A 16,361-nucleotide genomic window follows, 5' to 3' on the forward strand; every position below is an offset into this window, starting at 1 on the left:
TTAGGCCTGATGATACACACAAACTCATTGTTCTGCTGTTCTTTTTGTGCATGTTTTTCTGTATGGTGGTAAATGTAGATCAAGTTTTTAAAAACCTTTCTTTTTCTGAAATACAAGTTTTTATTTCTATCCTTGGTTTTTAACTTCAGATTTGAGCTTTTATTCTCTTTTATAAAATCTCAAAGTAAGGGCCAATTCTGAATTCTGGGCCAAAACTGGTATGATACTATACACAGACTTGAAATGCTAATTTACTGTGGGGCATCAAAAAGTTATTCTAGTACTGCTGTTACATATATATAAGAATCCATCTAAAAGGTAAAAAATTGAATTGCTTTTGCATCAAAATTTAGAATTGAACAAACTCAAGTTGTGAATTCACATTATGAATTAGTCTTTAACTACATGACCATGTGAAGGCTTTTTTATTTTTTTCCTTTCTCCTGTTAATAAATATTAGATGAGTTCACATTATTAGCTAGGTTTTGGGGTTTTTTTCTTCCTTGTTCCTGCTGTCAGATTTAAAGAATCATCCAGAGATAGAATGTTATGATGGCTTTGTTCTGTGGTAATTGTGATTATATTATTTGTGTTATACAAATGTAATTGTATAGTAGTTTGCTTTTTAGTGTCCCTGTGAGGTCTAAGGAGGTTAACATCCACTAATACAACATGCAGGGGATATTGAATAGAAAAAGAGGAATTAAAAATGCTTATTAGGAAAGATGGTTATGGTTGGCTCTATCTGTGTTATAATGAAGTGTCTATCAGAGGATGCTTTTGGGCCCTGGAATTCCACTGCTTGTACTTTTACATCATTCGAACAGTCCCTGGCATGATTTTGGCCACGGCAGGTGCGCTGTATCAAACAGCTGTAAGTTATGACAGGGCATGGACTGTTCTCAGCAGTCCCCACACCAAGGCAAGTAGAAGTGTTTAAACAGCTGGAAGTGTCTGCTCCATGCAGCTGGTGTTTGTGCCAGGGAAGATCTCCATGCTTGTTCAGCTGAGGTATTTGAATACACAAATGGCAAAGGAGGAACCTGAAACAGCCTTACAGAACTTGGATGTACCAATATCACCCTGGTTACTAAGAGAAATATGGCAATATTTGGTTGATATAACCATGAGATTGCAGTTTCTCTTCCTGCAATCTCCTGTAATCCTAATACCTTTGCTTACAAGGTATTGCTCAACTTCTGCAAGTTAAAAGGGCATCCCTATGGAGCAGAGCTTCCCTGATGTGTAGTTGCCCCTCAGGGAGCTGCCTGTCCTAGGCAGTAAATGGGGAGGGGGATGGATAGCAGAGAGAAAGTACGAAATCCATGGAATTAGAGACTCTCATAATTATCATATTCAAATGGCACATACGCCATTTTTGGTCATAGCTTAAATTCTGGCATTTTCTGTGCTTGGAGACCTTATGGTTCAGACTTAACTCTTCTAGAGTGCCGAGGTATGTGTTATTCCGTAGGAGTAGTTTTTTGGGGGCTTGTTTCGGTCTGTTTAAGGGTTTTGGTGGGTTTGTTTTGGGTTTTTCGGATGTTTCTCTGAGTGTTGCCAGGCTGCCCCGCGGGGTCGGTGTCCCCGCCGAGCAGCGCTGCCGTGCGCAGGCCGGGCGCTGGAGGGCAGCAGTGCGCCGCGGCAGGGCGGCCGCCGCGCTGGGCTCCGCAGCGGCATGGGGAAGGCGCTCCGCTGGTCTCCCTGCCTCCGCTCCTGTCTGCCGGGCAAACGCCCGCCACTGAGCACTTCTAGCGCAGGGAGAAAGGTGGCAGATACGCTTTTACATTAGCGGCAGAGATACCGTTTAATTTAAACCAAGTTGAACTATAATCGGCCACCCGGCTCTTGTCAGCAATCGCTGACTACATGTTGGTGAAGATTATGGAGGCTGCTTTGGTTGCATGTTAATTTCAAAGGATTTTTCTCTTCCAGATTCAATCAGTATGGGCAGAGCTGAAGATCCCACAGCTTCCCCTTCTGGTTATTATTATGAAGACCAGTGGAGGTCCAGAACACATTGGATCCGTAATTTTAACAAATCAGATGATATAACTGAGTGCTTACAAGGAAAAGTAATCCACTTGTTTGGAGACTCTACAATAAGGCAGTGGTTTGAATATTTGACAGCATTTGTTCCAGGTAATTTTTTGTTATTTAGCTTTGTCCTTAAGGACCCTTACAAAGCCTTATTTCTCACATCTCGGGCATGGTTTTACTGAGTCACAGTAACAAAATAAAGGAAGAGGAAAGACAAAACCAGAAAGAAGCCCTGGCAGGCAGTCAAATATTTGAGCAGACACTGAAAACATGTAGGCCTTGTAAATGGGGCCACCAGGTATCTGCAAAGTTGTCCTTGTAACAGGACCGCTGCTGTGGTTGTGACTAAAAGCGGCCACCCTGGGAGGCATGGCAGAAAACCACTTGGGTACCCTCTGTAAGGCCTTGCAGCATCCCAGTCACAGGAGAGATTTTGGAATGAAGTATCAAATTACCTCCATTGCTATTTATAGGTTTTGGGGCCCTTTTCATTATTCATGAAGAATTTCAGTAGACAGTTAAATATCCCTGTCTTCCTCATCCCTTTCCCCTGAACCACTTCAGTTGTGTTGGAATACAGTCTTTGAGCTGCTTTAATTCCTACAACTTGAAGTAATCTTTAAATTTAATGGAGTCCTAAAATTGCTAGAAGTGCTCTTGTGAACCCTGGTTTCAGAGAGTAACAATGACTATTTGTTTGTAAAAAATATTTATTTTTTTACAAGAGAGAAGGAAATAGTTTGGGGAAATAGAAAGAGGCTTTGACAGCCTTATGAAATCCAAATGTGCTGTCCTGCAGATTTCAACACCCATAAACTCCACTCTGAAAAATGATGGTCACCTTCTGTTTAGCTTTAGAGTTCTTTGAAATACATTCAGATTTCCTTATCTACTCCTGCTTTGCCCTGTGGTCCAAGCATCTTGTTTGCAGCTCGAAGTTCTTGTGCCATCTTTCGCTAACGCTTGCTCCTGGGCTTTCAGATCTGGTGGAATTTAACCTGGGCAGCCCTAAGAACGTGGGCCCTTTCATGTCAGTGGACCTGAAGCACAACATCCTGCTGAAGTTCCGCTGCCATGGGCCACCCATCCGCTTCTCCACGGTGTTCAGCAGCGAGCTGCGCTACATCGCCAACGAGCTCAACAGCATCGTGGGCGGCAGGAACACCGTCATAGCCATAACCATATGGTCCCACTTTAGCACCTTCCCTGTGGAAGTGTACATCCGGCGGCTCAGGAACATCCGCAGAGCGATTCTCCAGCTGCTGGACCGCAGCCCCAAGACTTCAATCATCATCAGAACTGCCAATGTTCAGGAGCTTGGGCCAGAAGTGAGCCTCTTCAACAGTGACTGGTATTCCTTTCAGCTTGATTCTGTCATGAGGAAAATGTTCTCAGGAATTGCTGTGCACTTTGTGGATGCTTGGGAGATGTCTGTGGCTCATTACTTGCCACATAACCTGCACCCTAATGAAATAATTGTTAAGAATCAAATAGATGCATTTTTATCTTATGTGTGCCCTCTGCAAACTTAGCACAAATGGGTATCCCTATGTCGCCTTTTGCTATAGTCCAAGTACAGTTGCTCTTTTGAGCTGTGGAATGAGGCTGGATGATATGGAGGAACTCTGGGTACTGCACTTGCATGCAGGATAAGTAGGGTGGCCTTCAAGTCTGGGTAGCTGTGAAAGGGTGGTAAAGAGGAGTTGACTCTTCAGGCCATATCTTCCTGCGAGGTTGATTCCTGCAAGCTTATCATTCATACCTGAGATTATTAGAGAGCACCTTAAATTAAATTGGCAGGATTCAATAAGAGACTATTTGGGTTATTAGCTTTACTAGTTATCTGCACTGTACACATAATTTAATCTGTGTGACACTGATTCCGTTGCCAGGGTCTTGTTGATCAGAACAGTGTGTGAAACCTGGGAAGGCTTTTGGGAATGGTCTTTCTCTCAGCATTCCAGAGCTTAAGGGATGTCTCCTCCAGTTGTGTGTCAGAGAAGCACAGTGTCTGTTCTTGTTTCAAAGTCCTAATTAGAAACGTGAAGGGAGTGTACCAAAGTCACCAATAAAGAAGCACAATCACAATATCTGTAGAATTAAGTAAGGAAGAATTTGCTGAAATTTAGTTGAGCACCCTAGTTAGGTACCTTTGTTGTTTACAGATGGCTGCTAAATAGTGCAAATAGCCAGTATTTTAGTTTGGTTTCTTGTACTACTGAATTTCTTTTGAGCTTTGATACACTGTCTACTTCTTGATTTATCATTAGTGAGGATATGTGTGTTTTATGACCTCTGCGAAAACACTGTCTCAGGCAGTTTCTGCAAATTGAAGTTGCAGGCGCGCCGACTTGAAGCTTAAAGCATTTGCCAGTGAAAGTGTTTCATTTGCCAATGAAAGTGTTTCCATTGCCAGCGTGCTACAGCTGTTCCCTTATGGTCCTGCGAAGCCAGGCTGCCGACAGTGGCTCTGGTGTGTCCTTCAAACGCTGAATCTGGACGGGGAGGCCAAGTGACCCGAGGGCCCCTGGTGTGCTTTGGCAGTGGTAGCCAAGGCCACACTATGACTCTTCTTCAGGGTCTGGCAGTTCTGTAATTTCTCCATGAACTTCACTGCTGCCAGAATGAAAGGTGGAACACCCTGCACCCAAAAGCCAAGAGTGCCCAGGGTTGCCTTCACATATCTGCTTGGCGCAGACCCAGGTTTGCTGGGCTGACATCTGGTGGCTCTCCGCCTCCTGGCATGGCATTTACTGCTGCTTACTTGATTGAGCCTGTCTACAGTTTTAACTAGAAGCACTTTGAAAACAGTTTGTGATACAGTCAACTCCCAAATTAAACAGCAGAGTTTTCCATGCTGTCTTATCTTTGGTCCCGCTCAGGCCAAAGCCAGTCTTCACTAGCTTGTGTCAAAACCAAGTTGAGTCTTTGTGAGCAAACTTAGAAGATTAATAAGGCAAATTGGCAGGTTGCACAGAGTGAAATTATCAAAATGTCTATATGTTAGAAAAGTTTCACTCCTTGTTGAGTTTGCTGCTCTCCTAAGGAAGTTTGTGCTCTTATTGCCAGAGCCCTAAGAGAACCACTGCTGCCAGCTACAGCAACAGTGTTTCTTACTGCATTCATTTTAAAGGGCAACTGAGAAGTGGTTTAAAAACAAATATAAATGATTTTAGCATGTAAAAGGCATCAGTACTATCCATCTATAAACTTTACAATTTTAAAATGTTTAAACATGTCTGCAGGAATTGTGTACACTGAAATAGCACCTATTCTTAGCTTTTCAAATCAGCAGTTTAGAGATCCAATTTGCTGGTTCCTACTGACAACTGCCTCACACAGCATCTGCCCATACATTAGTGTTAGGTAACTATTGCTTACTTTAAAATGGTAATGGCATTTTATCCTCTGCTAAAAAGAGGCCACACCAATTCAGGTCTGGGAAAGTAAGCTACCACAATGAAAAATGAACTTTCATCTTTTCCAGTTGTGATTTTTATAACAGGTAAAGGCTTTCATCCTGAATAACAACTCTATCCTAATAATATTCATGGAAATAGGACTTCAGAATTCTTTGAAGGAAACTACTTAATTTGTGGACTGCCCATTAGGTTTAACCCATAAAGCCATATTGTGTGTGAAAATGTTGTGGCTGCATGTGTCTTCTCTGGGTGTTGTAGTGCTTGCTACTGCTCCTCAACAGCAGCTTTATATCACTGTTAGCTACTAAGCACAGAGAGAGAACAAAATATTCCTTTGAGTGCTTTGACAGGTGAGGGAAAGAGAACAAAACTGCTATTAGAAAAGGTGTCTAATTGCCTCTTGTAGAATCTCATCCTTTAGATTAATTAAACTAGTTTTTTAATAACAGATGAACTAACTTATTGGTAATGAACTTCAGGGAAATTGCCAGTTGGTTTAGAATGAGGGCCAAGATTTTATTATTTGGGCTCTGAAATAGATAGGGAAGAGAAGTGAAGCATCTGAGGATTTACCCATGTTTGGGGACACTGTGCTTTTAGATGTCATTCAGGTGATCTATGAACAGTTTTTCATTCTCATCTTGTTACCATCTATGTCATCATATTACCAGTTGTGTATGTATGGGATATGCAAAGACAGAAGCAATAAAATATTTTTAAATCAGTTTCTTTAAACTTCTAAATGGATTTTAATAGGGACTTAGGTTACGGTGTTGGTTATTTTTGATGTTACTTAACACGAAGCAGGACTAGAAAGGAATTTCTCAGCATCTGTTGATGCTCAGCACATAAAAAAATAATTCACAGGGTTTTCAAAGCCCTGTCTTCCCTTTCTTTTCATTTTCTTCCTTTGAAAGGAAGACATTGTATTATTTTTATATTTTCATTCTTGTACTGATCATTTTGATTATTAATCTTTCATTAGATATTTTTTATTTTTTCATGTCTTCATTCAAAATCCAGCTCTCTCAAATTCCAGTGAAAGAAACTACTTTTATTGTTTTTATTAGAAGATTTCAGAGTAATTTATTTATAAAGTAAGTAAACTCCATTTTATATATATTAGTGTTGCACTGTAATATTTTGAGAGTCTTGTTTCTCATGTGTATCTTCTTAGGCTGATTTCTTCCTTCTAGAAATTTAGTAAAAATATTACTTGAATTGTTGATGAGAAGGGAGGATAAAAAGCAAAAGCTTCCCTTTCTTCAAGTTTTCAGTTGCTTCTAATTTCATCTGCAAATGTAGCACTGCTTAATGAGATTTGAATTACCATTTTTCATTGCTTTTCTTGTTATAGGTAAGCAGTTAAACATGGAAACTTTGCTTACCACAAGTGTCTGTACAACTTTTTATGTGCTGCAGGTGACAATTTCATGGGTACGTGACAAAGGTGAAGGTTTGAAGTTGCATTCTAGAGGGGTGGAGGATACTGGGGTTTTGCTTTGGTTTTGTTGCAGAAGTGTGGGTGAGACCATTCTTCCATTCATGACAGTTTAAGTAATAGCAAAAAACTTCAGTCACAAATGTATTTTTCATTTATAAAGCACTTACTCCTTAAGTCCAGATAATTTAATATATATTTAGACTGTTTGGAAGGCTCTTACTCTCTGTTGGGAGCAGTGAAGATCTCTGTATGTTAGAGAAAGAACTTGTTTTCAAAGAACTTGTTTTTTTCTAATATATGTATGTTATTGTAATGCTTAAAATATACAGAAGGCTCTACTGTCTTGTTTCCTGATGCGATCAGAAAAACAATTTAAATAGCCAAAAAGCTCAGAGAATGAAAAGTTCCTAATAAAGAGGGCAAGTTTACTTGAACCATTTAATCTGATTTAGTCTCAGTTTATCTTGTTTGCTGTAACCACACGTCCTTTATATTTTTATAGCTGCATAGTAATTCCCTTCGTTTTTCATATTATATTTTGTGCTGTGTGCTGGGTAGGAGTTTCACGCTATGGTTTATAGATTAAATTCACTATAAGTGATTTTTAAATGTGATTTGTATTTGGAAAGGGGTGATCTGTGCCTGACATGAGACCTAGCACTGAAGCACCCTGATGTTTCTCTCTGTCAGTGTGTCAGGCCTGACATATAATAAAAGCTCGTACATAATCTAGGCTTCCTTCTTTGAGGGTTTCTGCAGCCTGACTGACGCACTGGACATCCTTAAACAACTTCATTTAAAAAAAAAGGGTGAAGACAGATGAAGCATGGTCATTGCTTCTCTATCTTAAGTTTTTACTTAAATAATGGAAGAAAAAATGAGGAGAGATGTGTCCTGTGAGCCAGTCAGAGTGTTCAAGGGCTGTAGGGCATCCTACAGTGGCAGCTGTGTGTCCACTGCCCTGTGAGCCCAAGAGCTGTGTGTGCAGGGTCATGGGAGAGGGAGAGAGTGGCTGCCTGGCACAGACTGGTGAGTCTCTGGGATGGCCCAAAGGTGGAGGATTTGGGGATGTCCACTGGCTTGCCTTGGAGTTAGCTTGCAGCTAAGGTTTGCATCTGGGAAAGGAGCAAGCAGGGCACAATGCCCTTTGTGCTGATTCCTGACATAGATAGCCAAAAATATCCTGTTTGACCAGGCAAAAATCCCTGAATGACAAAGTCCTGATAGCTAGGAGAGAGTGCTGAGGCAGTATTGCCAAGTATTTGTTCCGTTTTTCTGTTTCCCTCTCATTCCGTGCTGACTGCTGAAGGGGGCAGGGTAGGGCAAGGGCCAGAGGTGTGATCTGGGTGCTGCTCACACATTCCACCTGAGCACTGAGCTGGGGCCATGGCCCAGCCTTCTCTGGCCAGTTCCAACAGCCCTGAGGGGACAGGGCAAAGGCAAAGCAGCTTCTTCCCAGCATTTAGCTCTGGAAACTGTATTGAAGTGTGCTACCACCATGTCCAACCTACATCAGCCTTCGCACAGCCAAAAATGAATGACAGTGGCTGCAAAGTATGAGCTGCTTTTCAGTGTGGTGTTAGGTCAGGCCCCAGGCTTCTTCAGAGGGGAAGTGAGAGTGATGAGTAGGACAGAGAGGGGAAGCAAAAAAGTAGGACGTAGTTAAGGAAAAACAACACAAAAAGGTCTTGCTCTGTGACACCAAGGAGAGGAAGAAGGTCAGGGATTTGGTCACTTGGGGATTGATTTCCAAAGGCAATACCAATTGTGTGGGACAGACTCAATCCTCTGAGAATGCACATAGATGTATTGCTCCACAGGTTATAAAAAAGGAACAGTTCTTCCCACCTAGGCTGCTCACCCACCTCTTCCTCTATGTCCTCCTGACAGCAATGACACAGCAATCATGTTAGGTACAGTTCCAAACTCTGCTTGCTGTTGGTTTGAAGCCATGTGTATTGTGTTCTCACATGACTGTAGATGTGACAGATATCATAGTGGGGAACTTTTTAAAAGAAACCCAAAGCATTTGTAATCAAGCTAAGGAGGAGTGCACAGGCAGGTTTTCACCATGTGCCAAGTGCTCCTCAGAGGCTGTGGTGACTCAGAGGAGGCATGAAACTTGCCTGAGATGCAATAGATTGCTTGGCAAGGGCAGGGGCTTGAGCCTCATCCATCAGACACAGAGACAGGAGGCTCACCAGGGCTGGCAAAAAGCTAAAACTCATAGTTTCTGATCTGGTTGGAACGGGGCTTCTTGTGTTCATTCCATGGTTTAGCCCTGCATCCCCAGTTAGCAGTGTATAAGGTAATTTCTAATATTAATGGTTCTATTTACGGTGCAAGATCAACGTATTTGAAATGAGGGAAATGTTTTATGTCCTTGAATCTGGATCTTTGAGTCTTCCTGAATTGTTAATTCATCACAGTGCTTGTCACCTAGATCTGAACTCTCATGTAAGGGAGCCTAGCTTGTATCTGGGCAGTGATTCTAAAATCCTGTCCTAAATACTGTGTCCTCCTTCACTGTTGGTGTTACTAGCCTCTTGTGGGCATATTCAGTAACCTTCTGGGGTGATGCAAGCTGGTCTGCTCTGCAAGTCTGTCATGGTGAATTGTACAGGAGCTTCTCTGCTTGGAAGGGGAAAGAGGGATTTTGTGGGGGAATGCTAGAAAATTGTGTGTGTGAGTTACTTTCTGTGAGCCCCACTTGTGTAGTGAGCAAGTCACTAAAGCTAAGTGAAAGTGCAATGTGCCCTCCCTCACATCCCAACTCTCAGCTTGGGCTTAATAGATTAATCCCTTAATGAATGTGGCCAGAAGAGGGCTTTGAGGCACTGAAAAAGAGTCTGGGATGACTCTCAAATGAAAAACTTAAGCCACAACATATTTGTCTTGGTGGTGGTTTGTTTTCTAACTCCTGCATAGTTTGTGTTTTGAAAACAAATGTCACAAATACCACTGAGGCTCTTTGACTTGAGGTTTGTGAGTGAAATCAATTGATGACATAGATTTGATAACTCTTAGATTGAAGAGTATGCTTCAGAGGATTTTTTTTCACCCAAAATGTTCTTTTAAATCTGATTTTTTTATCCTAAGCCAGAAAAGGATCGAGAGGAGTAAACTTTACCAGGCTAGAATAGTATATCTCAAGTTAGTTCTTCCTGCAACATAGAAAATTAGGCAGTGTCTGTGGTCTGAGAGCAAGCCATGATGTGGCAGTCAGTGTTCTCTAGGTCAGCCATCCATTAAACATTTTGTCCCCTCCCCTCCAATTTTTACTCTCTCCTTCCCTGGTCTGTTCTGAAAATGGACAAGTGCTTTTCCCCCCTTGCACTTGGGCCTTCTGGAGGCACCTGTTGTTTTTTGGTTCAGTTTGGTACAAGACTGTCCCTTTTCTCCCTAAATCTCTGCTGCAGGCTGCGTGCAATGACCAGGAGTATTTATATGACAAGGACTATTCCTGTGCTGTGGGGTGGCAGCTCACTCTGAAGGACCTCACGGAAGAGCTTCCAGGTGGGACATGCCTGTGGAAGTGCAGCAGGTGAGAGGAATGGCACAAAGAGTACCTGCAGTGAAAGGACCATGACAAATTACAGGGTTTTTCCCCTCTTGCCATCCTGCAGTCAGTTCTTTCCACTCCTTCCTACCCTTTGGTTTTCCCTGAGCTGGGTGAGTCATGCTTTCCAGTCCTGCCTGCCCTCTTTTCTGAGTCAGCTTCTCTCAGGGAATTGTCGCTGCTCTTGGCAAGGCAGCTATTTCTGTCTCTAGCTGTTTCTTCCTTCTAATGGTTTCATATCTTTCTGCTCCACATTTGTGTATTTTCCCCTGTGTATTATTATTATTTTTTGCTTTTGCTGGGCCTTGCTTTTGCCTTTGCTTTGATAAGTAAAATCAGAAAAATAAAGTTACTTTACTGAAAAAATATCCTATCTTAAAAATCCAATTAAAAAGATCAGGTGCTCCAGTAACAAGATGATATTATAATTACTTTACATTGTTGCAAAATGTGTTCAATATATGTGTATCTTCCAATCCCAGAAGTTTCATATCTGCTGGTTGAAATATAGGTTCCCTATGTTAACACATTTCCTCCTGATGTCCTGTTGCCCGTGTTCTTGTGCACAACAAACATTGTTACAAGTAGATATTTTCATTTGTGGCTGGAGATATGACTTCTCATCCTGCCCTGCCACACATCAGCCATGGCATTTTTACTCTTCCTGTCTTTCTTTTCTTGTCAGACTTGGATTTTCCTTTTCTTTGCTGCAGGTACTCACCTCTTTGCACAGGTGAGTGGTGCCCAGGAGGGGCCTGACCTTCATCACATAAAAAATGTCCCCTGTGATTTTTGGATTCAAAGCACCTGAGCTGCCCTAACTCCAAAGGCAGTGACACCTGGGAGAATGGATGAGCTGAGTGGTGCTCTAGGTGCTGCTCCTACTGCCTGTGGTATTGGGCCATCTGTGCCTCTTTGGGGCTGCAGCCTCCCCTCTTTGCAAAGAGAGATCTTGATACCTTGTGAAGGCACTCAGAAGCCCCTCAAGTCCCCAAAGGCAGCAGGTTTTGCTTCACAGCCACTGCAGGAGAGAGCAGAACAAGGGTCCGGATGAGGCCCTGCCTTGACACGTGTTAGACAAGACTGAGGGCACCACAGGCCTTCAATGAGCAAACAAATACCAGCCCCAGCTGGAACAAACCATCCTGGTTTCAAAGAGAAGTATCGAGCCCATTGAGATTATCAGTTGAACATGTTCCAGTGATAGAATACATCTGCGAACAGGAAGATGGAGCCCACGCACCGTTTCCTGCCTGCAGGGGGAAGGTTTTGAATGTATCACCTTTGGGACGGAGATGTTCTCTCCTACCTCCCTCCTGCAGCTTGCTGGGGCAGGGCAGTGGTGAGGATAAAGTCTAAAGATGTTCTGTTTGTTTTTAACATCTATGTTCCAGTGTAGGAGGCACTGGGCACATAACAGGCAGGGGGACCAGTGGTTCAGTGCTTTTGCCTTGTTGGTGCCAGCTGCTGGAAATTGTATCAGTTAGCTGCATTTGGGAAGGGGCAACACAAGGCACTGAAAGTGACAGGTGTTTGCTCTGAAAAGATTTGGGTGTCCTGTCCTTGCTCACCATGTTTGATATGCATGATGAGTCCTGGCCCATGCCACTGCTGAAAGAAGAAAAGAAAAGGGATTATTATAAAGATGGATCTACTCACATTTTAGGAAAATCTAGGATACCTTTTTTATACTGAAGGTTGTTTTTATCTACTGGAGCAGGTGACTATTTCACATCTGATACACCTGTGAAAAATGAGACTAATGTTTTTCCTTTCTGTTTTTTTTTAGACATATCCCCCTTCCCATTTTAACCAGGTTCCTGGCTGTATGGAGCTTTCACACTGACACCCTGTGAAACTCATTCCAGCCTTTCTGAGGGCAAAGTCCTGCTTAAAGCCAGCCAATTGCTAAGGAGCGGTGTTTGTCCTGCACCACCTCCCAAAGGCTGGAGTTTTTTTTGTTTTTTTTTCCTGTGGGACACTGGATCTCTCTTGCTTCCTATGTGAATGCTATGCAGGCACCTGCTTATCCAGTTTACCCAAGTAGTGCCAAGACAGAAAAGGATCGATCAATGCCTGTGGCCACACAGGCAGCACTGCAGGCAGGAGGTGGGCAAGGAGAACCTGACCCTGGCAGGCAGGAAACCCCACTGGGTTGTACCTGCAGGTTTCTCTTCACCCCATTGTTGCACAGCACTTTTTCATTATGCTTATCTCATATCAGTGTTTTCTAGATCTTTTTCTGGCAGTGTTACACCAGCCTGGGATTTCCTGCCAGCCTCTTTGACAGGGGAATGTCCTCAACCAGGGCTTACCCCACCTGGGAAATTCCACCATGCAGAAAAAGTCCAGGGAGCCATGCTCACGGCCACTGTCCTCCTCCACCCTGCTTCCTCTCACATGTCACAACATCCCCATTTCCTGTTAACCAGAGCCAAAAGATAAGTGGTGTGTGAGCCACTGCACTAAAGTGCCCTGTGGGTACTCAGCCAGGAGCTGAAAGAAACTTGTGGGGTGTTGTTTAGGTTTTGGGGTAGGGTTTTTTTTTTTCTTTTTTCTTTTTTTTTTTTTTTTTTTGTGAACAGAAAGCCAAAGTAAGCAGGACTTTTGTGAGGGAGGGGAAGAAAAATTTCCTTACCACTGCTTCTCTGTTTCACACCTTTAAACCTCAGAGGAACTTCGCAGTCATTCACAAAGGCATGGCCACAAGGAATGATCAGTTGCCAATGGGGTGGAAAGAACTGGCTTGTTTTCCATAGAACTATTCCTAACTTCACTCCTCCAACATGAAGGTATGCTGGTATAATTTTATTTGGTTTATTGCTTAGAAAACCTAATTGATTGAAACAATATTGGCTTCTAATAAGTTTTTTTAAAATTTGTAATAGCCTCGCAAGTGGCTTGTGCTGTAATAATCTGTGTGTTTTGGGGTTGAGTATGGAAGAATGGTTGGCTTTTGGGAAGGTAATGGGTAACAGCCAAAAGCAAAGAAACCACAAAGAATGGTGTGATTTTTGAAAACCCTTGGTGAATCTGGTGGCAAAATACTCCTAAATAGTCACCCAGCTGTTCTGGGTGACTCTCTCTGAAACAATCTGCATTTTTAGGGGAGGGTGTAATAGCTTTCCAGAGGATGGATGGATGGATGGATGGAAAGCTAACTGAGAGTACTGAATGGAAGAAACATTTTTAGTGAAAAAAGGTGTTTTGTATAATCTTGATTACAATTCTTTGCTGGCAGCTCATCAGTAATTTTGGAATATCAGAACACCATCAGCATATGAGCCTGCCAGCTTCAACAGGACAGGAGTACACAGTCATGGTGCAATGTGAGACAACACAGGGAAGCATATAAAAATAGGGATCTATGCCTACTTTCCTGTAATTAAAAAAAATCGGTGGGAATGAAAAGAATTAAGTTTAATGAGCTTAAAATTCACTTTAAATTTTGTTATGCTAAGGGGTTTATTAAACCAAACCATAAACTTCTTTTCATCACCTGGTGAGGGTTTCCCTGGCTTACCACATGAGGCTGATTATGCAGCACCCGGGTTCATTAACCGTGCCCATCTCTAGTAGGCAAGGAGGGCAGCTCAGCAGGAAGAGTCTTGCAGAGGATATAATGGGCTCTGGTTTTCAGACCCCAAACGTTTGGGGGCACGTGTGTGCCATGATGACATTGGAGATGTGCGTGTACTGGGGGTGGGTAGCTTGCACACACTTCAGATGGAAGCCAGGTGATTTCAGCTGAGACGTGGAAGTTTGCTGGAGGCACACAGACACCCAGAGGGCAGGGAAAGGGAGACACCCTGGGCTCTCCCTCAGCCAGACTGGGTGACCAGCAGTCAGGGACAAATGACACCTAGGGGCCATATTTCTGCTCCAAACAGAACTCCAGTATCAGCTTGGTGATCACACTCCAGCAAGTGATTTTTTATTTTTGCTCGTTAGACTTCTATTTCCTGTTGCATTTGGTGGCAGTGGGTGGGAGCAGGGTGTGTGCGGGGAGTAAATGCCCTCTGTCACGGGGGGGCCAAGCACCAGCCAAGCCCTGGGCTGCTTGGGGCAGCCTTGCAGCCTGCCACCCTGGAGGTTGTGGTTGGGATATCATCATCGTCATCATTATTTTCATCAGTTGCTGGAAACAGGTCTGCAGCAGCAGTCCTGGGCACTGGGGAGCTTCCTTTCCCATCCCTGGGCTGCTCAGAGCAGCAGGGTGGCAGGAACAATCCCAACCCTTTGCTTCCTGCTGCAGCCCCAGTGGTCTGACCTGGCTTTGCTTCTCACCTGGACTTTCAAGAGCAGCAAAACTCAGTCTTGATGGTGCTGCTAAGATACCCCTGTGTGACTTTATGTGTTCCCAGTCGCAAGCTCCTGAGACGAAACGTGCAAGGCAGAAACAAGAGCTGCCTTTACTTTTGCTTTCTTCTTTAAAAATTGGCAGGAAATTAAAAGGAAACTTCAACATCCATGGGCTGGCTTCTGTGGAGAGCAGCGTCCTGTCAGACAGGATGTGTCTGGCTTTGGAAGGTGTCTTTTCCCAGCTGGGAACTGGAGGAGGGAGCCAGTGCCTGGGAACAGAGCTCTGCACAGTGCCCCACCAAATCAAAGAGTATATTTCCAACTTTCTTGATGTTTTATGCTAACTCGTGCACGATTTACATATTACTGTGAAGTTGTCATTACTGTCATGGATTTCTTTCAAAACCTGTAGCAGGTGGCTGTGAAGTCAATAGAAAGAACAGTATTTTGATGCTTTCTGTAATATTTGTATCTTTTACACAGACATCTGTGACTGAGATTTGTGTGACACCAAATTCTGACCCATAGGTGGAGAGGTATTGTCCCAGCTGTTCCAGCACACATTTAACTGATGATAAAACCTGCCTTAGTAGATGCAGTTCATCCTAAGCATCAGGAGAATTTTTGTGTTGCTGTTTGGAAGCAACTTAACATTTTCCCAACTATAACAAAATTTTATTTGTCTGCCTTGATTTAGGTGCTTTTTTCAATGAGAAAATTTCCTGTTTATTGAATTTTTGTCTGACTAATGGAGGACAGCTCTGTAGCTGAGTTTCAGGACTTTCCCAATGGTCAGACAGACATGTATTTTGAAAGCTGGGATTTCTCTAGTGAATGGATATCTGAAGTGAAGGCATTTAAACTCTATCAGCTGGAAAACACAGTGAAATAAGCTCAAGACATTAGATGAGGGCATTCCCTTCAATGAACTCTACAGTGTCAATGAGCTACAAGTGCTTTTTACTGATTCTCCTGCTTCTGCCTGGACTTTCCAGCTTGTTAATCTGCACCCTTGAGCTGATGGTATGCACACAGGATGTGTAGGATTGTGCAAATCAGTGCTGAGGCTTCCTGCAGGTGTTGATCCTGCCACGCAAGTGCTGCACGGGTGGGCTGTATAAATACTGACATTGTGCCTGGGGTTTCTGGATTGGTCAGCTGTTAGACCTACTGTCTGGTAGACGTGACTGGTTTGCCATGTCCAAGAAGAGCACAAGTTTTCAAAATCTGCCTATACAATGTTTTTGAGTGGAAAAATGCATGTTTGAGAAACCTGGATGTATGGCAACCTTAATCTTGGATAGGTTACCTGCTCTACACACAAACTGAGTCTAGGAATGCAAGTGTCTGGGTAGAGAACAGTTCAAAAAATCATGACTTTTTAGGTTCAAATCTCACTTTGAGATTTTTTCCTCCCATTCCTGTGCTGAAGTGTTGCATGGCAATGTGCATCAAGACAGGTCTGCAGTCCCTGTTAGAAAGTGGTTTGGTTTTACAGGTGGTTGAAGTGGTCCTTGTTTGTGGAAGGCAGGAACATTGAAATCAAAGTACACCAGAACTGAGCTCATCTACTGTGCTGGCAACACATGCTCCT

The 16,361-nt window shown here is 43.1% G+C and overlaps 2 protein-coding genes across 11 annotated transcripts in view; both read left to right on the forward strand.

Moving 5' to 3' along the window:
- NXPE3 (neurexophilin and PC-esterase domain family member 3) overlaps window positions 1–13,244 on the forward strand; it is a 27,373-nt gene extending 14,129 nt beyond the window's left edge. For 7 of the 9 annotated variants that reach the window (XM_038135773.1, XM_038135808.1, XM_038135815.1 and 4 more), the window contains 2 exons: window positions 1,936–2,142; window positions 3,022–7,348. In XM_038135773.1, coding sequence (XP_037991701.1) covers window positions 1,936–2,142; window positions 3,022–3,572 — 758 coding nt within the window. In that variant the 3' untranslated portion in view covers window positions 3,573–7,348. Of the gene's footprint in view, window positions 1–1,935; window positions 2,143–3,021; window positions 7,349–10,325; window positions 10,829–13,137 lie in introns of those variants that run through there. The other 2 variants (XR_005256807.1, XM_038135833.1) reach the window with 2 other exon arrangements.
- Window positions 13,060–16,361, forward strand: part of NFKBIZ (NFKB inhibitor zeta) — a 16,568-nt gene continuing 13,266 nt past the window's right edge. Inside the window, exon 1 of one of the 2 annotated variants that reach the window (XM_038135741.1) lies at window positions 13,060–13,257. The gene's annotated coding sequence lies outside the window, so the exon portion shown is untranslated. The remainder of the gene's footprint in view (window positions 13,258–16,361) is intronic. The other variant, XM_038135750.1, reaches the window with a different exon arrangement.

The sequence above is a fragment of the Motacilla alba genome, chromosome 1 (genome assembly GCF_015832195.1).
Source record: "Motacilla alba alba isolate MOTALB_02 chromosome 1, Motacilla_alba_V1.0_pri, whole genome shotgun sequence".
In the NCBI taxonomy this organism is placed as follows: domain Eukaryota; kingdom Metazoa; phylum Chordata; class Aves; order Passeriformes; family Motacillidae; genus Motacilla; species Motacilla alba.